Source organism: Cyclopterus lumpus, chromosome 18 (assembly GCF_009769545.1).
Source record: "Cyclopterus lumpus isolate fCycLum1 chromosome 18, fCycLum1.pri, whole genome shotgun sequence".
In the NCBI taxonomy this organism is placed as follows: domain Eukaryota; kingdom Metazoa; phylum Chordata; class Actinopteri; order Perciformes; family Cyclopteridae; genus Cyclopterus; species Cyclopterus lumpus.
This window is the reverse complement of record NC_046983.1, coordinates 5577509-5603292: the sequence shown is the minus strand read 5'-3', so window position 1 is coordinate 5603292 and position 25784 is coordinate 5577509. Positions and strand designations below refer to the sequence as shown.

General features: G+C 43.4%; 3 protein-coding genes across 3 annotated transcripts; 1 reads left to right on the top strand and 2 right to left on the bottom strand.

Annotated features, from left to right (window-relative positions):
* Positions 1-673: 673 nt before the first annotated feature.
* Positions 674-2621, bottom strand: smim20 (small integral membrane protein 20). Its single transcript, XM_034556628.1, has 3 exons — positions 2371-2621; positions 1600-1656; positions 674-896 (listed from the first exon to the last, which is right to left on the bottom strand). Exons 1-3 carry the CDS (start codon positions 2477-2479, stop codon positions 853-855), a joined length of 210 nt encoding a protein of 69 aa, XP_034412519.1. The 5' UTR covers positions 2480-2621; the 3' UTR covers positions 674-852.
* Positions 2527-8385, top strand: man2b2 (mannosidase, alpha, class 2B, member 2). Its single transcript, XM_034556627.1, has 19 exons — positions 2527-2848; positions 3045-3191; positions 3379-3484; positions 3572-3744; positions 3965-4080; positions 4262-4439; positions 4531-4729; positions 4814-5004; positions 5127-5298; positions 5405-5541; positions 5760-6034; positions 6336-6527; positions 6608-6851; positions 6928-7038; positions 7147-7339; positions 7436-7582; positions 7720-7832; positions 7919-8036; positions 8129-8385. Exons 1-19 carry the CDS (start codon positions 2723-2725, stop codon positions 8266-8268), a joined length of 3078 nt encoding a protein of 1025 aa, XP_034412518.1. The 5' UTR covers positions 2527-2722; the 3' UTR covers positions 8269-8385.
* A 3772-nt stretch (positions 8386-12157) lies between these two features.
* On the bottom strand, positions 12158-16642 carry si:dkey-19b23.8. Its single transcript, XM_034557535.1, has 3 exons — positions 16388-16642; positions 14134-14868; positions 12158-13888 (listed from the first exon to the last, which is right to left on the bottom strand). The coding sequence occupies exons 1-3, from the start codon at positions 16401-16403 to the stop codon at positions 13800-13802; spliced, it is 840 nt and encodes a 279-aa protein (XP_034413426.1). The 5' UTR covers positions 16404-16642; the 3' UTR covers positions 12158-13799.
* Positions 16643-25784: the final 9142 nt, after the last annotated feature.

Here is a 25784-nt window from a genome sequence, read left to right as displayed (position 1 = left end):
CCAAACTCTGAATGGGGATGCTGGTCAATGTCAGGAAACCACAAAAGTACAGGGGGCGAAAAAAAAAAATTGTAGTTTTGGTATTCTCTGCTTTTGCAGCATCCATGGACTCGTAAAGAGAGTCTGGATCACGTCGAGTAGGATTTTAAACAAGACGACCACGGCGCTCCTTTCAACCTATGGGCGAAACGCAGCTCGAGTCACATGCCATTTACACAGCGGAGCAACAGTTAAGCCCTGTGTCTGTGACAGAGAAATGAGAAAACAGAGTGATGTGTCCTGGAATGACTATGTCTCTACTATTTCCATTACGGAAAATGATACTGCACATTAGTGGACATTGTCCCTCATCTGCTGAATCGTTTTTATGACTCTTACATGAACTAAATCAAAATCAAATGTCAGAGGAGATTCTGGTGAATGGGATGGGTAAACAAACCACTGTATTTTATTATAATTTCCACAGGCTGCATACCAGAGCAAGGCTTTTTGGAAATAGAGAAGTTTTGCCAAAATATCCAAGATGCACAAACAAAACATTACACAGCTCAGTGCCTTTTGTGTGTTGACAGATAGGCATGGAGCTCCCCCTTGTGGACAAAAGAGGACTTGCAGCACATTTCTTTCTGTCTGCCATCATAATACATTACCCATAAACACAAAAGTGCTTTAGTTATAAGTGTGTGTCACTTTATTCACAGGATTTAAGGAATCACTTACAATCTAAAGTACATTCTGGAAAGCATTCACTCACGCACACACCAAGCACTCATCAGACGGGCGCTCTCCATTCAAAGTCTTCATCAGCATCAGTGTCAGAGGAATTATTGAAAGGTGAGATGTCACTGGTTGTCATTTGCCTGAAGGCTTGAATGGATCAGACCATATCTTCACACCTTTAGATAAAAGAATAAAACATAACAAAATGAACATTGGCAGCATGCATGTAACATCACACCACTGTTTAGGCACTCGAATACACATAAAAGGGTGATAACTCCTCTAACTGCGCTTGTTTCAACAGAATGTGCAATCAAATAAAAAGCTGAATATCAAAATGGTCCCGATATTGTAAACCCCATAAATACTAAGATAAACAAGGTAAGTTGGCAAGTACTGAAGGAGACATTAAAAAGAAAGGAAATAGGTGAAATGATTTGTCAATTAGTCGCTCGACAGAAAAATAATTGAAAACAGATTTATCGTTGAAATAATTTTTACGGCATTTTAAGGCATTTTTCAGCCTCTCAAATATGGAAATGTCCTGCTTTTCTCATTTATTTTAGTATCATATTAAACTGAATATCGTTGGGCTTTGAACAGACACAACAAGACATTTGAGGACATCACCTTGGACTTTGAGGAACTGGGACGGACATGTTTCACTACTCTCTAACATTTTATTGAACGATTAATCGGTAAAATAATCCGTGGATTGATCAACTATGAAAATGCTCATTAGTTGCAGCCCTAAAAGGAAACAGAACTTCATCAAGCCAATCCATTTGTGTCAGATAGACGTATGCATGAGACGTCCGTCTCCATAACCTTCTACAGGTATATTTTATAGGTACATATTAATCTACGATGTGCCCTTACCTACGGGTTGGACATCTGCCTGGTTGACTCCTGTCCGGTTCATCTTTTGGACGTCTCCTAGCAAAGAGAGAACGGTACGAAGTAATGCCAGAACATTTTGAAGGTTATGAAGTCAAGAATAAGATTTTTCACATTGCATCTTTATTGTTCTCTTTTGTCAGCAATATGATTATCCACAATCTTCCGCAAATCTCTTGACTAAAGCTTTCCATCACAGCTATAACAAAAAAAAGACTGTCCAATAGGTTGAGTGGATTCACAAAGACAGACAGAGAAACCAGATGTTTAGCCAAAAAAAATATTCCTGGCATCACTCGCTCTCTTTGTCTTAGTTGTTTACGTGTTTATGTTTGTGGGGAAAGTGGAGAGGAAACCTCTGGGTGTCTGTCCCGGTTACGGAACACATATTTTAACTCTGCACACATTTAACTAAACAGTGTTCCGCCTTTAGCCCTTCTGGAGAGCTTTCTATGTAAGTTTTGGGAACATAAAACCTCCAGTTCATTCATAATTATGGTATAATAATGAGAAAAGACTGACACAGCACCAAAACAGGTTACAGCTAACAAACTAACCTAGCTAACCTAACTAATGTCACCTAAAACAAGCAGTCGCCTCGCTGGATAAAGCTACTAGCTTCGTTTATTATTCGCTAAATAAAGCATAATTCAGCTAAATTGCACACCCAAAATATATACAGTAAACAGCATCGTAACATGACATTAGTAAACTGTCTGGTTGTGTAACTGAACGTGTAGGAAAGCCACTTACTGTACTCTTCGTTGTGCGTGAGCGGGTAGAAGAATATGGGGTAAAACGCCGCAGCAACCGCCGTTACAAAGCCTCCAAATATCAACGCTATTCTCTGATTTTTGGACATTTTAATGTTGGATCGGGTGATATACTTTCACCTCCAAGTGTTCGCACTGTTTACCAAATTTTATTTCCGGTGTAAAGGTCACCAAAAACCAAGCGTTGACAAAAGCGGCGTCAAGCCGGCTTGGTTCTTCTGGGCTTCCGTAGAAAAAAGAGAGTCACGTGCTGCAGCATAACAATAATAAGGAAGTCTGGGTGAAGATTTGAGACTTGGGGTTTTTTCTCTCTACATCCACGGGCTAAAAAGATGGGAAATGTAGCCGTTGTTGTGTTTTTTCTTTGTTGCTGTTACACAGCAGGAGAAAACGAGCCAATTCAAACATTTGTAATTCCTCACAGCCACATGGATGTTGGCTGGGTGTACACTATACAGGTAAGTTTATGTCACCAAATTCTTCACAAGGTGTTAAAACTTGACAAGCATATAGTGTACAGCCTGCTATATTTATTTTAACCCGAGAAAATCACTAATATCCACACATATTCATATATGTGGATATTCATAGTTTGGTTAAAGGAAATAATCTGTTTTCATGTCACATAATATATATAAGTGTATTTTTCCACAGGAGAGTATGCACGCCTACGCAGCAAATGTGTACACCAGTGTGACTGAGGAGCTGTCGAAGGATGCAGACCGCAGGTTCATCGCTGTGGAGCAGGAGTTCTTTCGACTGTGGTGGGATACTGTGGCCACAGACTTGCATAAGAAACAAGTAAGGACAAAGGGTGTGCTAATACTCTGCACTGACATGAAATAATGCAAGATAGTCTTGATTCATCACCTACAAGCTCAACTCTCCCATATTGCAGTCGTAATTCATCGAGTTTGGGGACTTTCAGTTGCGAGCGACCCTTTACATATACAGTACTTTACATGTTATGGCTTGCTCGGCTCTATAGGTACGACAGCTTGTTAAAGAGGGTCGACTTGAGTTCATCATCGGGGGCCAAGTGATGCACGACGAGGCTGTAACGGATCTAGACGACGAGATACTACAAATGACCGGTAGTGCACCGCGTTTCCTGCGCCTGTAAATGTCCATTTGAGAGAAGAAGATTTGTAGCAGCCTTTGTGTTTTCTGTGCCGTCTCAGAGGGACACGGTTTCCTCTACGAGACGTTTGGGGTGCGTCCTCAGTTTTCCTGGCACGTGGATCCATTTGGAGCCTCCGCGACCACGCCGGTCCTCTTTGCCCTGGCTGGGTTCAACGCCCACCTCATCTCCCGCATTGACTATGACCTGAAAGACACCATGCAGAAAAACAAGGTATGAGTTGGATACTACTGCCGTCAGGTAAGAGAATATTATTACAAATTCACTAATTGAACATGCTCCACCAGAGTGTACATTTACAGCCAAAAGAACACATTTCTTCTGGAGTTGTTCTTAAACACTATCACCAGAAAAGTCAATTGGCATTGTGAAACTAACCTTCAAATGGTACTAAATAGTCACAGTCTGTTGCTTTGTCTTTTTATTTGTACAGAAACTTCAGTTCGTTTGGAGAGGTTCTCCCTCTTTAAAAGAGAAGCAGCAGATCTTCACTCACACTATGGACCAGTTTAGCTATTGCACCCCATCTCACCTGCCATTCTCCAACAGGTAGTCTATGTTTTGACTCTTTATTGGTCACAGACAAAACTTTATTGTCTTCAACTCTTGACTTACTCAGTTTAGTTTTAATGTTTAGTTTTAATCTTTATCCATATTTTGAAAATGTGTATTATTGAATAGACAAACACGATTTGTTTTCATCAAAAGTAAACCTGTTCTTATGTCTCAGCTCTGGATTCTATTGGAATGGAGTTGCCTTGTTCCCCGATCCCCCTAAAAACGGAGTTTACCCCAACATGAGCCTGCCTGTCACCAAGGAGACGGTACAGGCCTATGCCAAGACTATGGTGGAGAACATCAAGCAGAGGGCTGCTTGGTTCAGGACGAACCATGTGCTCTGGCCATGGGTGACTATAGGCCCTTTTAAAGAATATTGGAATTTTCCAACTAGTAAATAATCATGTGACTAAAATATCCCGCACTATCCTCGTGTTTCAGGGCTGTGACAAACAGTTCTACAACTCATCTGTCCAGTTCAACAATATGGATCCTCTGATGAAGTACATCAACCAGAACAGCAAAGAGTTTGGGGTGACAGTCCAGTATGCCACTCTTAGTGAATACTTCCAAGCCATCCACCAATCAAATCTTGTCTGGGAGCCTCGCGGGAGTGAAGATTTTCTACCATATTCCACTGGTAAGAATTTAAACCCTAAAATACAATATAAAGCGCCGCCCGCTTCACATGAAAGGACAAAATAAAATCTTATTTATTTACTAGAACCGCACCAGGCGTGGACGGGCTTTTACGCATCCAGAAATGTTCTGAAAGGAGTGGCACGCCAAGCCAGCTCCCAGCTGCACGCAGCCGAGACTCTTTTCACCCGGTACCGAGTCCGCTTCCCTGACGGGCCTGTTACTAAAGACTGGGCCCTGGATAAACTGAGGGCGCTTCGCTGGGCTGTCTCAGAGGTGAGTGGTCAAAAATATTTGACTCCTTTAACAGAAAATAAAGCAAATTGTGTCAGTTCGTGGTCAAATACATGATACAAATGACAAATGGTCTGTGTCTGTCTGTGTGTGTGTGTATTTAGGTCCAGCATCATGATGGCATCACTGGCACTGAGTCTCCCAAGGTGGCCGACATGTACCTGCAGCATCTCGTGCAGGCCACGATGGGAGTGGAGGAGCTTCTGGCCGCACTCATCCTGCTGCCCCACAACCTCGGATTACCCAGCATCCTCGGCAGCCGCTACCAGAGAAAAGGTTTAAACACATGCTATAACCTGTGCTTTGAGCAGAATGCGAATGCTAGCATGAAGAGTTTGGGCCGTCATTTAAATAAACAAGGTCCCTAATCTCCTCACGCCAGGTGTTCATCAGCCTTTGGAGCAACACGTCATCATTTACAATCCATTGGCATGGAACACCACCACCATCGTCAACGTCACGGTATCCTTCCCCATTGCAGCCGTCTTTGATGATGACGGACAACCAGTGCCGGCACAGGTTGTTTTTTCCATTTTTTTTTTTTTAAAGAAGACTGAACGCAACAAATGTTTGAATCTTGTCTGAACGATGCAACTTTTGGTGAACTGTGATTACATGCAGCACTTACAGGATAAGGATGCATTTTAAATCACGGCATAGCAGTCGCATTAAACAGACAAGAGGGAAAAGATGAGATGAACGTACACAGTAATAACTTCCACATCTGTCTGTTACAGATCCAGATGGCGGCACAGTCCAATGTGTCCTACGATCTTTTCATCGTGGTGGAACTTGGAGGCCTTCAGCACAGGAAATACCTGATTAAGTCCTCTGAGAAGAAATGCTCTGGGAGGAAGTGTGGCTGGATTTATGAAGCCAAAGGGGTTTTGTTCGAAAGACGCAACATCTGGGACTCGATGAAAACGGGGAGGAGACTCCTGCCGGTTATAAATGAGTGTTACAAGCTGATGTTTGACCAGGATACAAATCTACTGCACAGCATCACTTACCTGTAAGAGTCTACAGATTATGTTGCACCGCATGCAGATGTACTGAAGTGATTTTTTACTATACACAGGGGGTAGTTCATCATTTGCAGAAAAGAGATTGATAATGAGTCATTTAAGTCATTTATAAGCTAACATCACTGTTTCGAGCTTCTCGGATGTCTCGGACAGTAAATAGAATACATGTGAATTATCAGCACAATAGCTATTTGATAATTAAAACATTTGTACAGCCCACTTAAAACATGATTTGCGCATATGTCGATGTAACTCTCTAAACTTTGACCTCTCCGTCGTCCTTGGCAGTCAAGAACAAAGGAGAGTATTGGTGACGCAGGATTTCTGGGAATACCACGCAAATGGAGACACGAAAGCAGGGCCCATCTCCGATAACTACATCTTCAGTGCTAACGGGTCGGCTGTGCGGGCGTACGAGGCTGTGGAGATGGAGATCATCCCCGGGAAGATTATGACTGAGATCAGGCAGCACTTCTATAGGTGGGTTCAAGGACCCGGTTGTTGTGCAGCAAAATAAAACCCTGATCGTGACTTTCGATTTGATATACTGCATTTTCTAGAGGGGAAAGTGATAAAGACTACACCTACTCCATCACCACCCGAGTCCCAGAATGCTTTGGGAGCAGGCTGCGGTGTCATAGGCTGGAGCAGACCTATTCGCTGGGCCCCCTTCGTCTCAACACGGAGGTCGTCCTCAGAACCAGCTCCTCCTTGAGGAACAACAGGACCCTGTACACAGATGACAATGGCTATCAGATGATGGAGAGGAGATACAGGAAGTTTAACAATAACACTTTAGCAAGAGTAAGTACCTGGACTTCTAGAAGAAAAATACCAGTTTTTGTTATAGAATAAGCTCTATATAATGTGCATATTGCAGAACTACTTCCCCATGGTTCGGGCTGCCTATATTGAGGATGAGCTCAGCAGACTGGTGCTCGTCAGCGACAGAGCTCACGGTGTTTCCAGCCAAGCCAACGGACAACTAGAGGTACCAAAAAGCATGCATAACAAACACATATTTCTCGGTTGGCGTCGACTCACACAGAAACATACGTTAACATCTCTTATTCCCCCCCCCCCCCCGCCCCTCTTTCAGGTCATGCTCCATCGCCGTCTTTGGAACAACTTACCCTGGAGCCTCGGCTACAACCTGACCCTCAACGACAGCTCGGTCGTGAGGCCCACCCTGTGGATGATGCTGGGCTCCATCAGTGTCACCTCCAAGCTCTACCAGAGGGAGGCAATAGAGCTGCAGCACAGACCTGTCATCATGCCCATCGACCAGCCTCGTGAGTGCTTATCATTTCAGGGCTGCATGGCATCAAAAAAACGAATTTATTTTGGGTTGTTTGTTTAGCCGTTTTTTCCGTCATGCACACTGACAGAGAGATCCTGGCGGGAGAAGGAACCCAGAGGAAGTTCTCCTGTGCGTTCGGTGGTGCTGCCGCCCAACCTCCACCTGCTCAGCCTCAGCATCCCTGGATGGAACTACAGCTCTGATCATGATGTTCACCTCAGCCACATAAACTCAGGTAAATACTGGGGGTTATATTGTGAGGTTTCAAAGTCCTCTCTGATTCGTCTCGAGCAAATCGATAAACATTATTTTGCCCAGGGGTTGAAATTCTGAAAAGTGCATTTAGTTTATTTTTGTGTGATGTACATCTAGGTCAGGACCTGCACTCGGAGCCAGACTTCGATCGGGTCCTGTTGAGAATCATGCATCTCTTTGAGGAGGGAGAAGACCCTGAGCTTTCAAAGCCAGTCACCATAAACTTGAAGGTGCAACAAAAACACTTTCCATGTATGAATGTCATAGTATTGCAAGAGGAAAAGAGATTACAATGTTTTATTTTCTGTGCGGACAGGATGCTCTGCAGGGCATAGGGGAAGTAAAAGAGCTGGAGGAGCGTTCTCTTACAGGAACCTGGGATATCACCCGTCTGCAGAGGTGGAACTGGAAGACTGCAGAGAACTTAAAAACAAGTGAGAAAGACTTTAATGTGTACATTGTATGAAATGCTAGTTTCCTCATCCCTTTTTACATGCCTTGTTGATGTGTGTTTTTCTTCATCCAGACCACAAAAGCTGCTCCGGTGGCGGAGATGAGGCTTTCACTGTGACCATCTCACCCAAAGAGATCAGGACCTTCTTCGTTCACTTTGCCTCCAGGAACTTTTGGGCTTATCCGTCTTCTGTGAAGACGGACAATCATTAAACAGAATATGACGATGTTTTTAAAGATTTGATCTTTTGCTACACTGTTAATTAATACTTATTTTTGCACATTTTGTTGGACAGCACTGATGCGTTGATTAGGTGTGCTCATTGTCACCTGTTGACTCACACTGAATAAAGTGATTTATCTTTGCCATGTTTGTTCAAATGTCTTACTTCTCTGGCCAACCAACAACACGGTAAAGTGTGTCTGATATTGGAGAGTTGCATTAAATTATAGATGAGAAATGTCATCTTTCACGTTTAATGCCCATATTTTCACATGGGGAGACACAGCAGATGAATAGGGTCAACACGTTTGACTACTATCACCATGAGACTTCCCCAGTTCATTATTTACATTAAGACAATTCATTTTGTATAACAAGTTTTATGAAATGTGATGTTTGGTAATGCAAAAGAGGCATTGTCTTCTAAAATATGTGCTAATGTGCATACATTTGAGGAACCAACATTTTTTATTTATTTTTCTTGATATATTAGAGTCAAATGTTTTTACAAAAGGGATTTTGGACATCTCTTTGTGACTGAATCTGAAAATACCGTCGACATCCTGTCTATATTGGATACTTTCTATCCACTCGTGAATAGCCAAAATCCCAAATTGTTTAGTCATTTAAAAAATTGATATTTTTTTGTGTGTGTCTCGCCGTTATGTGAACAGTGATAATCCTGCAAATTGCCTCAACAAAATGAACTGTATGGTCTTTGCTGCCAGTTCAGCTGTAACCTGTAGTCCTCCAACATGGCCACTAGGGGCCTCACATCCTCATCACCAAAAACAACTTCAGGCTGCGACAGTCGACAAGGCAACACCCGTCTGTCTGTCTGTCTGTCTGTCTGTCTGAGCATCAAACAGAGGATATATATATATATATATTATAGATATATACGGAGGTATCTGGATATAAGTCGTGTTAATGTGATAATATAACACGCCATGGTCGCCTGTGGAGGAGACGACGCCTGCAAAAGATGAGCAGCGGCAGCGTGAGTTCGGTTCCCTTCATAATGTGCTCTTTTATCAGCTGCGGGTTTTTTAATTATTATTTATGATATAGATTATATTTGAAGCTATAGTCTGTCTGGTGCATTTTGTTAGACTCAATGTCTGCATTGTCCCTGTTGTGCGTCGTTTAACGGATGCTGAGAGGAGGCGTTGTTGCTATGATACAGGGAAGGGGCTGATATCAGGATTAAGCTTTAGGGCTAATGTGCATCTTATGTGTATCTTGCCCTTTACATCCTCGGTGACTGTGTGCAAGCAGAAACGAGAGAGGGAGCAGAGGAGGAAGCTGCAGCACTTTCTAAGTGACCTGGCTTTACTCGGGTCCTTGCAGGTCAGTGGAGGCTCGCGCAGAGACGAATGAACGCGCTTCACTTGTGGTCAAACTAGTGCTCGTATGAGCGTGTTTGTGTTGCAGGGCTTTAAATACTTCCAGCCGTGGCTGAGGGGGAAAGAGGAGTTGCTGCTGACTGTCGTTAATGAAGATCTGGTGAGTTTCTGGATGAAACACACACACACACACACACACACACACACACACACACACACATATCACACACACATATCACTTGCATTTCGTATTTATCATAATATCATCATCATCATTATGGATGAGCCCTCCCTGTCCTGTCCTGCAGGGGTGTCGCTCCCCAGGTGTTGTGGTCTCCAGAGCCTCCTCTTACTCCTCCACCAGCAGCTGTAACAGCAGCGACGTCTCCCCCAGCAGCAGCTCCTCCCCGAGCCTGGACAGCCGGAGCAGCTCTCCCCTCCCCGGGGAGCCTCCGGGCCCCCGAGACCCGCCGCTCACACACACCAAGACGCAGCCACCGACTGTCAGGTGATAATGTGATATAGTGTGTGTTTAGTTTTTGGGATGTTTTCAACACTTGGAATTGGGCAACATGCTTATAGTGGTGGCATCACTTCCTGTGATGCCACCACTATAAAAAGAGTTTTTTGTTGTTGTTTGTTTTACACACTGACTGAGAAGTTAAATTGATGAGCAAGCCACTATAATGTTGCCATTATGTAGCCTCGAATAACCTCACGTTGCCCCGCATGCAAGACAAGCAGCATGGTTCCCCCATGAATGTGAATATCGTCCGACATCAATTATAATAATCTCTTAATTGTTTACATATGTGGTCGAGCAAAACAAATGAGTACAGCTTCTCAAATGTAAGGAGTTGCAGATGTTCATTCTTTACATCTGTTTCTGTGCAACACGTTAATAATCTCTCCGTGTCTAGTAAATACCCCTAATAGTCCCTCGAACAATAAGCACTTGTGTACACGTATGATTGACAGCTCTTTACTTTAGTCACTAGACGCCACCCCATTGGACGCCCCCTCTCTCTCTCTGTGTCCTCAGGGAGCCCAGCGGTGCGGAGCATCTCCTCCCAGCGTCTCCCAGTGAAAGAGAGATAGCGGTGCCCGTGAGTGCTTCAGCAAGTCTTTCTTTGTACATCTTCTAACTCCCTCTCTCCCAGCCTCACGGCCCTTCACTGTGTCCACCAACAGGAGGTGAACTGCACTCTGTTTCTATTGGCCGGCTACGTCAAGTACGGCCGCCCCTACGCGTGGATACGCTCCAATCACGAGCGCCTGGTCAACATCGGGGGCACCGATTCAATGGTCAAGGACACGCCCATGAAACTCAAGTCCATCGCAGACTGGCAGAAAGGTATATGGAAACAAGCGGAGGAATCCAAGCACGAGAGAGCTATTGTTTCACTGCGCATATTCCATAATTACATAAACATTTTCCACGAGCTAAATCAGACGCAGATGTGTAACCTTCTCAGGGACCACCGTTTAATGTGGATTAGGTTTCTGGAAAAACAACTTTTTACAAATGTTTTGAAGGAGAAAAAAAATAAAATAAAAAGTATGCTTTTTCTGTCTTTGTGATTTTGAGGTATTCGCGTGTGGGACGTCATCAGCGAGCTGGTGTGTCTGTGCACCGTCCCCTCTCCCTCCAACCCCTTCGCCCTGGACGTGCGCTACATCAAAAGCCTTCCCCTCCCCGACCGCTTCCTCGTCACGGGCGCTCTCCTGAACTTCCTGGAGATGTACGTGGTGTACGGGAACCGGGACGAGTTGCACTACGACAAAGGTAGGACCGTAGACTGTCATTATCATTGAGACCAGCAGGGGGTGCCGTTTAGCTACACAGCAAAGGAATCGGAAGCGCAGGTGATTTGATTTCTTTGACACTAGATTTCTCGTTTCAGTGGTCGAGGAGGTGAGGCCTCTGAGGCGGCTCCACGTCCAGTCCCTGCTGGAGTTACAGCGACACAGGGAGAGCTCGTGGGCGGCCGGAAGTCCCCCAGAGCAGGACTCTTCTGGAGATGATATTTAATGTGTGTCACCTGTGCGCTTTTACTGACTTCTTGGCGAAAAGACATTGCAAATGGGTTCAAATGTGTGACATATGTAGGTGATTTATTGTGTTAGCGTGGTGCGTGCACACTGAACAAACCCGCTTCTTTCAAGGGTACACGGTCCAGCTGGAGCTGCGTGTGCATTTGTACGAGTTGGAAGGTCGTCACATGTATGGGAGTTGTTGAAAATATGAAAACGCTGGTGGAAATATCCCTGGGAAATGAGTCCCATGACTGAGATTAAACATCCCAGGACCTCTCTGAATGTCTTGACCTGACACCCCCAAAACCCTTCCATCCTGCCCCCCCCCCCCCCCCCCCCCCACACACACACACACACACACAAACGGCTTCAGGCCAAATATAACATTTTAAAACTGAGCCATTTTACCAGGGTCAAAGCTGCAGAAGTTAAAAGGTGGTCATATATTTGTCTTCTTGAAACGACAGTAATGAAAACAAACACGTAGAGACAAAAATGTTGTATAAAAAGTTTTAATATTTCATTATATACATATTTCATTAAATATGTACAATGACATAACAGTACACTCTGATAAAATACACCTTAAAGCAGGCACTCAAACCCCCTTTTCTGAGATCGGGCCTGTGCCTTTTGTAACTGGAAAGACGCATCATGAGTACAAAATGTTAAAATTAACGGATAAAAACCTTGTGGCACAGTCAAAAACACCCTTCCTGTTTATAAAAAAAAAAAAAAAAAAAAACAAGGCGACATCGCTAGCTTAGTATTGCACTTCACACAAAGTGAATGGCAGCCTCAGGGTGTACCACTGATCTTAAAGTTGTAAACCATAAGACAGAAAGCACCACCATGAGAGCATCTTATGCAATAGGGCACACGCCACACAAGTAGTTATGGGCCCTTTTATGGCTTCGGTAACGTGAACGAGGCCTCAACGTCAAAAGCCCATTGCAGCATCCACTGACAAGGCAGCTCAATATGCAGTCATGGTTGGACATTTCTTAAACCCCCTCCCCCAAAGTGGAATTCAGGTGCATGGTCATGCATTCCACACAGAGGCGCCACATGGGAACACAGCGTTCCTAGTGTTCTGACACAAACAAACCCTGCAAGTCAGAACTGAGGGCGCAGTTCCCTACATCAATGCAATTCTGGATCTGGGTTGTTTTGTTTTTTTGCAGGACGCTGCTGTGGTGCGTTAAGGGAGGTTTTTGTTGACCCCGCAGGTTCTGCTGGGGTCCTTTTTTTTATAATGCAGGTGCTACTTCTACTACTGACTTCTTTAAAATAAAATAAATGATAAAACTGGATTTGTCGACGATGAATTAAACTGATGCGTTCAGACGAAAAATTTTGCAGAAAGTACTCGACAACGACTAACTGCATAAGGTGCATTGCAGACGATAATGATGTTTACTGAACATTTTAAATGACATGCCTGCCATTTCTGTCTGTATCTTGACATCGATGTGTAATCTTGGCCAATACTCACAACGTAATTTAAAAGGGTGGTTTATCCATCCGATTAAAAATTAAAAAAGACAAAGTGTGCCAAAGGGTTAAAAAAAATTAAATAATAATAAAATGAAATCATCATGACCTGTCACAGATGTCAGTTAAATAAAACTCAGCCTTACAAAAAAAAAAAAGCTCTCGTCATCTTTTTCCAGTTTTTGGTCGTCATCTGTGGATCATTTGGCCGACAGCTGCTGTCCGTATTTTAATAGTCTCTCTCCAACTCTTCCGTGGCTAAAGCATCAAGCAGACCAAAAAGAGCCACAGAGACGAGCCAGTCGGGTCCACTTAAGGCTTGGAACCGGTCACAAGTCCTCACATAGCTGTTGACATGTGAACAAAGTTAGCCGTCAACAGCGTTTTGTTCTGCATTGGACGCCACGCTTGCGAAAGTCAACAGACAACTTGGCTGCAAACCTTCAGGTCCATATGGTCCCTGATTACGGCAACATCCAGTCCTCATACATCCATATATGGACTATCCCCACTTCCCGGTTTCATCCCCATTGTCCTTGCTTCAGTCTTGTAATCACTCCCATTAGCGCTGCCATCCTTGAGGTTGTCGTCAGGTTAATGGGGTCCTATGTTCCAAGGGGTTTACGCAAGGCGGGGGGGGGGGTTTAGCTCCAGCTGTCGGCGTCAGATCCTCTTCTCGTGATGGCTTTGAGGGGGCTGTGAGACGCAGAGCTGCCCCTCTTCTTCCAGCGAACTGGAAAGACAAAAAAAAGGGACATATTCGGTGATGAGTCAGATGGAAATGAAAAGTTTAAACATCCAACACTAGTGTGTCAACCTAGAATCTGAAGTGTCCCAGTGAGGGCATTCATTTACTGGGATCTACTCTTCACTAAATGCGCTTGCTGCAGTGGAAATATTATACTGTACGTATTTAAATGCATTTCAATAAACCAACTCATTGGTTCAAATGGACAGGATAGCCGGTGTAAGTCTCACCTTTTCCCAGACTGGCAGGCATCGTGGAGCTCTTGGCGATGGCAGCAGAGTTTGCCGACTCCTCGACGCGCTTTCCCTTCCCCTCCCCCGGCGGCAGCGTGGCCGAGCCGTCCTGCTGCCAGTCGCTCAGCGCCCGCTGGAAAGAATGCGCCAGGCAAGCTGTCATGTCTCGTGCCCGCTCGGCCCGGCTGCACCAGAACACTCGACACTGCAGCTGCTGCCCCTGATGCTTGCATATGTACAGGAAGACGTTGGGCCGGTTGGCATCCGCGGCACAGTACGCAATGTCCTGTAGGTACGTCTTCGTGAGCTGCCGACCCGTGCTCAGTTCCTTGACCTCCACGTACCTTGGCCGCACCACCAGGGCGTGATCCTTGCTCAGCTTCTTCCCGTTGGAGATACCGTCCAGCAAGTGGCCAATGGCGTCCTGGGCCTGCTCTCGATCCAGGGAGAAGATTTTCTCCGTGCCCAAGTAGTGGACCTTGAAGAGGGGGTCGCCGTGGGATAAAGACTCGGTGCGGTCGCGGCGAAAGCGGCGACGCAGCGCAGCGGGGGAGTTCTTAAGCGTCTGCATGAGGTGAAACGTGGTCAGGGACATGGTGCGCTTCAGGCTGGGTTTGGGGGGAATCTTGGCTGAGGGGCTTCCGCCGGAGGTCAGCTGGTCCTCTTCAGGCTCTCTCCCACTCTTCCACCTCTCTTCTATAAAGGGAGCGGAGTTGCATCCACTGCTTTTATCTGAAATAAGGAAGACGAAGATGGTGACGTTAGCGATGAATAATTCAGCGGGACAGGTGCTTAAGCTTTGTTCAGACGTAAATAAAGTGAAAGTGAGGGTAAATCCTTGAAAACGATTGTTTCGACACAGGATTTTGTGAAGTATAAAGCAACTCTTTGTACAAACTCATGCTCCCAACTCTAAAGTGGGAAGAGAAAAAAAAAATCATAAAACATGCAGTCAGCGCAATTCGTACTGCAGCATGGAAAAACCAAAGGCAGGATCAGTTACGAAGGTGACACATGAGGGAGAAACATTCATTAAATATTTACTATCAGGTTAGAATCTGGCTTTGTCCTTCCAGCCGTGTCCCTTAAAAGACACACTGATGAACTACAAAGAAGCCACTATTAAATGATAGGCTACTCACATTGATAATCACAGGTAAATAGCGCTCTTTAAACTTAACCCAATCACAAGCGCCACCATGAACGTCTTGGTGACCTTGCAAACTCAAGTCTTATGCAACGTCCACATCTGGCCTCCCATTGTCTCCCATCCTACACACCCACAGAACTGCCTGTTCTCCATTGTGTCAAGCTTTATTTTTTCCCCTTTCTCTTTTCTTGGCCATTCTTTCAACGTCCTAGCTCCTTCAGAAGTGAGCAAGCAGAGAGAACCACCGACTGTTCTAAGGGGGCGGCCATTGTTAGTCAACCCCACCGTGCAGGAAACAGCTTTGCATCCCCCCCGAAAAATATTTCTCCTCCAAACAATGGCATGCTTTTGAGAGTGTGTCACGGCACACACAAAAAAGAAGAAAAAAAGAGATGCAAGTTGACCTATAGAGCCTCGGCCGATCCACGGCATGCAGTCACGTGTGTGTTACAAACATGTACACAACTTTCACTTAGAAACACACAGTCAGCTACATATTTGCATTCAACCAAGGCTACTGTACAATACTGATTTCCCCTGTCATCAAACACATGTCTCATTAAAAAAACAACCAGACTTTACATCCATAAGGGTTCATCATGTGCATCAAAGTAACTTTATGGAATCTGAATAAATAACTCTGTAGTCACTTTAAACATCATATGGAGACTCGTGCATAACGTTATTCTAAATGTGTTGCATTTATACAAATACAGCCGACAGACAAAGGTTAACTCAGGATACAAGTTAGAATTTAGATTAAACGTTTATGGTTAATCTCAACTAAACATAAATGGATGAAGCAAGAATTTATTGTAATATATATATATTTCTTTAGTTCATTTTTCTCCTTCCATGTATGCCGGATTTACCAACGACGCCCAGTGATTACTTAAACGGCTAAATGAATATGACACCAGCAATAAGCGCGATAACTTTAGCGAGTGGTTCGAGCCCCGGAGTACAACACACCGTCAAAAAGAAGCGACACATTTTAACAATAACAATTAAAACAAGTGCCACAAGTGTTTCATAAACTGTCGTTATATTGTATATATGCTCCATAAATCATCCGGTGTACTCGTCAGAAAAGTGTCTCACCTGGCAACAGTTTCATGCAAACGACGTCCTCGTGCGTCTCAGGTGAACCGCAGAGTTCCGTGATGGTTTTTGTTTTTTTAAACACGCCGGACAGGTAAGAAGTGTGCTATGCCGCACGCGCACGCGTACACGAAACGCCGTTTGAATTACAATGAATATGAAACGACAGCGAGGCAGCGTTCGTAGACGGAGACGGCTTGTGTGCAGACTGAATCATGCTCTCCTCCCTCCTGGTGGTCGCGGACGCTTACGAGTGAATCAGAGCGCTCGTTGGACAACCGCTTAAAAAGGCGAAGGCGCGAGCCCGTCACACACGTGGACGAGCATTTGTGTGCGGCGAGGAGGCTGGTTGGTGTGTGAGGAGTGGAAGAGGCCTTGAGGGGGGGGGTTACAATAGAAGAGACAATCATTACCAAACATGTTATCTTTTACTGGCACTGGTGTTTTTATGAAGATTTATGTTCAAGCTTGTTAGAGTCAACACATCTCTCATCGTGTGACAGTATTATAGGATGTACACTAAGTGAAATACTCAAACCCACAACTCCATAATGGTTTCTTTAAATTTTACACATATTTCCCCAAAAATATCCAGCCTTTTTTTTGGTGGAAAACTCTAATGCTTTCGAGTTAAAAATAAAGTTCTGTGGGTTTGAATAATGTTAGCCTGTTTATGACTTCTGATACTTTATAATGCCAATTAACGTGTTAAAATTAAATGCTCCTAACCGAGTAGGGCAATTAATCCCATTTTAATTGAGAGCTGCAATAAACAATAAATCTGTCGTTTAATTATTTAGTCTATTAAAACGTCTGAAAATAGTGAAAAATGCCCATCAAGCTTTCCCCAAGCTGACATCTTCAAACGTCTTGTTTCATCCCATCAACATTTTCCTAAAAAACTGAGAAATGCTTATATTTGTTGTCATTTATTATCTTAAATTACTAGCTTTGTCTGAATACATTTTAATAAAACGTCGCATATTTAGCATTAACATGATTAATGAAGATGTTTAAAACGTTTTAATGACAAGCCCGCTTTACCGACTGAAAGTTTGACGTTACTTCGCGTACACATGTACGAAACAAGGTGGAATAAACGTCTGAAACCCACTATACCTTTCATTGCCTTCACATTGCGTCACCGCCCGTCTCTAATGGGGATCACTGGCCTCACTGGTTCAGATCTGCTTCAACTGTTTATTCGGGGGTGCATTTTGAACAGTGGCAGAGGGAAAACCTTAAACGGTTCCATGTGTGCATGCGTCTGTGCATCTGCATGTGTGTGTGTGTGTGTGTGTGTGTGTGTGTGTGGGTTGGTGGGTGTGCCTGATGTAGGGAAACAGTAGGGCCCCTGTTTCGCCTGGGTTTGGCCCAACAACAGTTAAGGGCTGAACGTCACACTCCCCTCAGAGCCTGTAAGGACACACTGCAGCTATTCTCGGGGCACCGGTGACATAATGGACCATCTCAGACAGGCACCCTCCCTCCCTACGCATCTCACAACGGGCAACACACACACAGTCAGCATCCGAACCGTAGCATAGCCGGGGGTGCAGCTGCGGCTCTTGACTTTACTGGTTCAATCCCCCTTAAAGCGTTCACTGTTTATCAAACGCAATAACCAATGGGCCTTGGGGGGTTTTCAGCCCTATTTGGTTGTTGTGGCAAAATTGTATTCTGGTAAAGATGCTCTATGAACTATTGGATGGATTGATGTGAAATGTTGTACAGACATCGATGGTCCCCAGAGGATGAATCCTACTAACGTTGGTGATCCCCTGACTTTTCTCCCTGCTCCTAATAAGGTTGATAACTATGGTACAAATAAATATGTGAAATATCTTGACTGGATCAGATGGGTTGCCATAAAATGTAATGGATTTACACTAAATCTTCTACAGATATTTATGGTTCCCAAGCGATGTATCATATTGATTTTGGTGATTCGATGACTTTTCCTACAAGGTGCCACCATAAGGTTGAAACTTTTAGTTTTTTAGTGAAATGTCTCGACAACTAGATGCCATGACCGTCACTACGTCAGCATGTGGCTGGTGTGCGAAGTCTATTGTTAGAATCCATGATGAGCCAATTCAACAATTAGCCACATTATTATCACAGGGTGTGAATGCTAGACACACCCAACGATTCAGAAACTAATTGGCAGCCATTAACAAATGTCTTGACTGCCACTTGTGACTGAAACCAGCCAAGTTTCAAATCCTCTCAGGAGGTTGTTGCAACTCATTGTGACAAAGACAACAGTACAGCAAGAGGGAGGGTGAAGGAAAATGGAAGCAAAAGCAACACCTCGTGACTAGGCACATAGATCCTTGAATAGTCAAAGTCAACACACTTAAGCTGGAAGGAAATTTGGGGATTTCAGGGAACCTTCAAAAGAAAGGAGCAAGTCGTAAAGAGAGCGAGACAGAGAATTAAACATTTGGTGATGAGGTCATCTTTCAATTCAAAGTGCAGACCAGGGGAAGTTACAACAGTCACCATCATATTCACGGGGTTGTGACCTCTGCTCTATTTTGCCATACAGTGTCTTGCGATGTGGAACTGGGATGAAACAATGCTATTGCTGGAAGAAAGGCAAACACATGAAATTTAGGAAGTAGCCTACATTGATACTATAAGCTCCCATCCACCTGTGGTAGAAATGTTTTATGACCAGTTCCCCTTTTCCAAACTGCTGTAAATCAAATATCAATGTGTCTGCAGTGTTCCAGTTATATCTCAGAGTCCCATTCAAGCAAAAAGCACATCACAATCTGTCCCTGGCACCATTACAACCAGTGCTTTAAATGCCATGAACGCCATACATATTAGGATTATTATCAGAGCTCTCAATCACATTGTAGCTACGTTGCTAGGGTGAAAACAAAAGCCATATGTGAGCTGGACTTTGTGTTTAGTGCTAAGTAGCAAATGTTAGCATGCTAACACACTAAACCCAGTCCTTGTTAGCATGTTGACATTAGCGTTTAGCTACTTAAGTGCCACTGTGCTAATAAGTACAGCCTCACAGAGCTGCTACCAAGGCTGTTGTAGTCTTATAGTCTTGAAAATATTTATTGTGTACAAAATTAAATACTGTCACTGAGTCAAAAAATTAAGAAATTAAATTAAAGTCAGAAGTTGCCAGATCAAGGTCCATTTCTATAGTCAAACCATCCAACATATAACAAACATATTAACCTGACAATAGCAACACCATAAGTATAATATTATCACTATTATCCTCATGATCATCATTTAAAGAGAGTCTAATCTCAACATTCATGTTTAGCCAACGGCTGAATCTTTTCAACCTCCTTTCTAGTCACACCAGTGTTTGTTGTTATTTACTTGAATGCCAAACACACCCATGCACTCTGTTCCACCAGAGCGTCTGTACGGGAAGTTGGTTGAGGCGTGGAAATATGAAAACAGGAATGGTAACTGCACATGTATGGGTAACTCTGCACTCTTCTCAATGATGTAATACAACAGAGAAGTAGGAGATGGACAATTTGCTGTTTTTTTGGTCCATATATGGTATGACAAGTGTGTTAAAATGTTCATTTTTTAAGCGTACTTCAACATGTAAAGCAGAATGAATATGCTATAACTGGTGGTATAAAGAATCTAAATTACACGGGAGAATATGTTGATGTGCTTGCAAAACAGTAAGTGAGTGTGATTAATTAATCCCACTTAGCTCGTATGTTTTGTGTTTGAGCCACTCAAGTGACAATAGCTTTCCCTCCAGTGAAAGCGACCATAGTCAGTCATGTAAATCCAAGTCTTTACCCACTCCCCGGCTACACCTCCTGAACAAGTACAACGGGCCTCTGGTTTCACAGAAGGAAATGGCTCGGCTACTCAGATGAAAAGTCGTCGGTGGGGGTTCATTGTATCTGCTGGCCTCAATCGTCAGGTTTTCCTGTTATTTACTTTATTCAAAGGAATCAAATCTGAGGAAATGACTGAAGAAGGAGAAGAACTGGGTGGCTCCTAGGTTTGATAACATTGAAATTAAGTGGGAATTCTTAGTCATAGTCTGAGAGGTTTCACGTCTTTATAGCAGCTTCATTGCCATTTGAAAACCTACACAATCTCACACACATCCAACTTTTCCCCCTGCAGCCCGAGCTTTCATGTCTCGTTACAGTTATGCGTTAAAGGAGAGGCGATTTCCTCAGGATGTTGCTTATGTGCTTCTATGTGTTTGGAGTTTAGATACGCCGCGTGCATTCCACAAGCTGCTGGTTTTGGGGGGGGGGAAATGAAGGGATCTGTGGATCTGACGTGCAGCTCTTTGTTTGTGTAATGTTTGAGGCTGTTGTCGAGGTAAAGCCACAGAGACGACACTGTACTAGCAATAAATAAATCTTGCAGGTAATTATTTCTATTGCTCCTGATTTGCTTAGTTTGTTTTGGTATTTTTTGCCACCACTTTGTCCTCTTAACCATCCATCCCACATGATGTGAATGCTGCATTAGTGCTAATTGGCTAACGTTAGCATGCTAGTATGCTAAACTAAGACGTTGAACATAGTTAATATTGTACATGCTACATTTTAGAATATTAAGGCCTCTCAGAGCTGCTAGCAGGGCTTTAACGTGTTGTTTCTATACGTATTTGAGCCTTTTTGGCTTGGGAACCTCCCATTAGCTACTGATACCAGCAACAACAAACAAACTGGTTTGCTTCAATGTACAAAAAGGTCTATTTCAGGAAGTGCTAATCTGTGTGCTTACCTGTGAGCAACTATGCAAGACAGCTTAACCTGTGCAGAGAATAACTAAGTCTTGTAGGAAAACTACTAGATTCAAAACCATTGAAAAGTTTAAAATGTTTGCAGTGGCAACAGCTTTGAACGTATGTCGGTGTTGTCCGTAAACTCTGTCGACCTCAGTCTTCACCTGCCCTCGAGGCTAAAACAGGACAGTGAATGTATCAAATGCACAGACCTGGGATCAGAAAGGGAAGCTGGAGGTGTCAGTGGTTTAGAAATATGAGGTATTTTCTCATTTGAGTTGTGAGAGTAATTTGTCCCAGTTTGATAACACAGATGGGATCTTTGCCAATAATTTACAGAAAGTGAAGTCGGCCCCTTCCGAGAACATTTAACCAGACAGTGCCATGGATCAGCGCCAGGCTAAAAAAACGCCTGTCTTTTCCTTACAGGAAAGCTTGTGGTCTATTTACCCGAAAATGTGTAACCGTGAAAACCTGAAGTGTTATTGTTTAATTTATTGCTGCATGTCCCCGTCGGCCAAAGTCTCGTGATGAGTGGCCAAGTGACCTGCCTTGGCGGGAATCACGTGACTTGTCTGAGGGAAGTTATGAGCGGCAGGTTGAACCAAAGAAAGTAAAAACAGAAAAACAAAAAGCAGCTTCTGCCAGCCTGACAAGCAGCTGCAGAGGCCCTTATAAGGCATGTTAATGGGCCCGTGTGGAGCACAGGGAATGACAACGCGTCTGCTTTTTTCTCCGCTAGTTATCTTTACATGAGGGTTGCGTCAGTCAATGGATGAGCTAATTTCCTTTCCTTTTTTTTTTCTTTCCTTTAGCAGGCTGAGCTAACTGGTTGGGGTTTAACTGGAATAACAGGAGCAGGCCAGACAGGAGGACGTGTTTATCCCGAGAGGGGATTCCTTAAAAGGTTTACTTTCAAGTTCTAAAGTAATTCTGATAATAACTTTGAAATACGTGATTAATAAAGCCATTTACCGCAGGAAACAGAGATGTTAAAAACACACCCCGAGTGACAGAAGTGGCCCACAACAGGGTCAGAGAAGTCATTGATTTTCATTTTTCAATAAAATGCACTGCTACAATAAGAGTATGGTATGGTAGCAGTCCCTATGCTGGATACTCTCTTATAGATCCCACATGCTTATGTACAGGCTACATGACACAACACTGTAAATGCAGGAGCCGCATGGTGGAAAATGTATTTGTCAAAAAAGAGTGTTGGGTTTTCCAAAAAAAATGGACCGGTTCCTATTTCCTCACAGAGGTCAGTGTGCTCGGTGTGTTCACAGCACCTTTCAGTACTCAAGGAATATGATATTCCACTCCTTTATCAGACTCATAATGGTGAAAGACACTTGGACAAGATACGAAAACTACATTTGTCTTCAATTGTTTAAATAATTTAAATTTGGAGGTGTTGTTGATGATATTATATTATATTTTCACTTTAGATCAAAAGAGGCTGTCTGCGGCCTGTGGACTAAAATGAGTTTGACACCCCTGTCCTATAATAAATCAAAATCTAACTAATTTGGTACGGTAGATAATTATGGAAGGAACCTATTTTGACAGCAAACTCATGTCCAAAAATGGTACCTATGGAAGTTGAGGGTGGGAGATGTCAGCAGTGATTCGTCTTTTGTTTTGACTGTATTTCAGTCCTTTTTTTTGGCACTTTTAGCTCTTTTTAGAAAAATTGATAAATGTGGTGTTGACTGCTTTGTTGTGGAAATACTCTCGAGCCCAGGGACCAATCAGAATCTAGACTAAACAGGAAGAGGAGGTGGCTTCCTGTCCAACCCTGAAGGAGACCTATTCATCCAGCACATAATCTCTATATGGCAGTGTACTGGAACAGCTTTCTCCACAGAGAAACAAAAGTAGCCAGATAAAAATTATGTATTTGAATTAGATATTTAGTAGTTACATCGCAAAACATGTCACACTCTTCTATTCATCAGACAAGCAGCTTTTTTCTCAGAAGACAGACGTGTTTTACTAGATTGTCTATTTTCTGTTTCAATGACGCTAACAGAACTTGGCCGTGACACATAATGACATCTTTTAATAAGAAAATCTAGTCATAGGTGTGAATAATGTCAGTGTTATGCAATAAGGGGTCCATTCATTATTACTGAATAGACGTGACAGGACTTTGGGTATACCCACGCATGCAAGTCTGCATCATAGAAATAATACTGTCTTTAACAACAATACTCCATTGAATGTGTTCCTGAAAGGTCTCTGTAGGAAATAAATTATATTCACGTTGGAGAAAAATATGACTTCATTAATGCTAAAAAGTTACCTCCCCTTGTATACGCTCTAGATTGACAACAGCATTGTAACTACCCAGAATGAATTTCTATATGTATCTAGAGCTCAGCTTGACTTAAAAATCAGAACTCCCATAAACGACACTTTCAATTTTGTACGGATTTTAACAAACAAGATACATTGTGGTAATTTGTGGGCTTCAGAAGCTTTTGTTTCTGTTGCAAAGAGCCGGTCAAGCTGTTTGCATGCAGTCTTTATGCTATGCTAAGCTAATAAAGCTGATCGCTGAAGTCAATCTTCTCATCGCACCCTCAGCACGAAAGTGAGTGAGCTCATAGTTCAAATGTTGAAGTATTGTTATAAAGACTAGATGTGACAGCAACATGTTGGATATTTGAGATGCATATGGCGCATCATCAGCGGTCATAGGATCCTCAGGGGTTTCCAGTGTTTCTCCATCAGACACACTCACTCATGCTTGTGGATTGTGTCCCAATAACACCCCCCCCCCCCCACCCCCAAAGATCACAGAACTCACACAAACGCTGAAAGGGCGCTTTACTTTTATACCGAGCATCATTTTCTCTTAGTTGTTGTAGCATTTGTAAGATGTGAATACAAGCGAGAGGCCCCACTCTCTCTTACTAACAACCCACTGACTAACATCGTCTACAATGTCTCTGCTTCTAGCTGCCTGCGAGTCCTCGAGTGCGTCTGTAAAAACTTACAGGGGTGTCTTACGCACGTCATCAGCAGCTCCGGAGAGGCCCGGCTGATGAAAACGGAGGCAAAGCGCTGGCTTTTCTGCTTGCGTCCTATGAAAGGGGCATTAGTCAGTCTTAAAGAGCCACGCCGTCCTGCTGGAGCTATTTATAGCCACGCAGAAAGCCTTGGTTTTTCAGGAGAAAGCTGGCATTTGAAGGCAGCACAGCCAAATCCCCCTTTACCCTGTTCATTTCCTCCACACCCTCCACTCTGCAGAATGCCGTATACTGTGTAAAATCTCTCGTAAATGTATTTTTAGCCTCCAGATCACCACAGTCCCCCATTTATACGTTGATTTGTTTAGAATGAACACACACAGAACCGGCTTAAGGTCAGACCTTTACGCTCGTTATATCGACGTTAAACATCAACTCTGAGATATTTGACAGCTGAATCCTTCATTAATTATTAGTTCAAACCAGACTTCACAAATGGCTCAACCAGCTGTGGTTTCACTGAGATGCATCACTCGAACACCAAAGGGTCGTGGCTTTGTGGAGAGATAAAACACTGAAACTGCATCAGTAGTTCACAAACAAAAATAAATAAATAACTTGGTCTTTGACTTTTCCTATTTGCAAAATGCAATTCCTGAAGGTTTTTGTTGTTTTTGCGTCAACACAAAGGTTTGACTTGACCACATCTCCTCCGCGTCACAATAAGGGTCTCACAACATGGTTTTGAAGTTCTTTCGGGGCGTCTCCGCGGCCTCCAGGTACAAGATCCACATAACCACAACATCAATATTAATCAACACCAGATTGGAACTTCGCATTTCCTCTTTATCTGTGCTCTCATTAGGCAGATAGGCAAACAAAACCTAAAGAAGATGTGTGGGTGACATACGAGTTTAGTCATCGTTTAGCAGCTGATATCAGAGAATGAGGTCATGAAAGGGGGTATCTTGATAGGACTGCTTCTCTTTTCATAAGAACATTTCATTTCTTCTGTGTGAAACCAGCTGCTTGAGTCAGAGAAACTCATTTCACAGGCTTCCAAGAGGATAGACACGTCATTCCAACCCTTTTCATATCCATTTTATTCAGATATAAACGTAGATCATTGAGACTGATTCATTAATTCATGCGATCATTGTTACCGCTCTCCCCAAGGCGTTCTCAGTTCCTCAAACTAAGCAGCCTGGTTGGTGGGGACTTCCCGTTATGTCTGGGAGAAACATTAATTCACGAGATCATCTTATTTCTGGCGCCGAGGTTCACAGCGTGATGACATGTCCACACATTGCGTCATCGCACTAAATATAACCTCTCCAGTACGCAACACCTTTTGGGAAATTCAGTTGTTTTGTCAATGGTTTCTGGAATAAAACTTTCAAAAATAACTCATGTATGATGTATGTATAAACTTCACACACAAGCGTATTTGATGAAACAGTATATCACAATGTCCCACACAGATATTCTAGAGTATATCAGCGTCATTGTGAATAAAATTAATCTACAGTTTAAGTTTAGAAATGGTAACTTAGACTCTGTGCTCAGCTCGGTTTAGAGCTGAAGCAGCTCCACTCAAGAGTTAGGATGTATGCACTGAAAATGTAATCAGTGGTTAGCATGCCCGTCTTTTAATCAGGGGGTTTGC

Excerpts from the sequence above, each read along its gene's own strand:
- si:dkey-19b23.8 (XM_034557535.1), bottom strand. Across the intron at positions 13,889-14,133 it reads GCCTGCCAGTCTGGGAAAAG|TTCGCTGGAAGAAGAGGGGC; the intron begins GTGAGACTTACA and ends TTGTCTTTCCAG.
- smim20 (XM_034556628.1), bottom strand. The coding sequence starts at position 2,479 with ATGTCCAAAAATCAGAGAATAGCGTTGATATTTGGAGGCTTTGTAACG. Across the intron at positions 1,657-2,370 it reads CACGCACAACGAAGAGTACA|GAGACGTCCAAAAGATGAAC; the intron begins GTAAGTGGCTTT and ends TCTCTTTGCTAG. Across the intron at positions 897-1,599 it reads GGCAGATGTCCAACCCGTAG|GTGTGAAGATATGGTCTGAT; the intron begins GTAAGGGCACAT and ends TTTTATCTAAAG.
- man2b2 (XM_034556627.1), top strand. The coding sequence starts at position 2,723 with ATGGGAAATGTAGCCGTTGTTGTGTTTTTTCTTTGTTGCTGTTACACA. Across the intron at positions 7,039-7,146 it reads AAGCCAACGGACAACTAGAG|GTCATGCTCCATCGCCGTCT; the intron begins GTACCAAAAAGC and ends CCCCTCTTTCAG. Across the intron at positions 7,340-7,435 it reads CATGCCCATCGACCAGCCTC|AGAGATCCTGGCGGGAGAAG; the intron begins GTGAGTGCTTAT and ends GCACACTGACAG.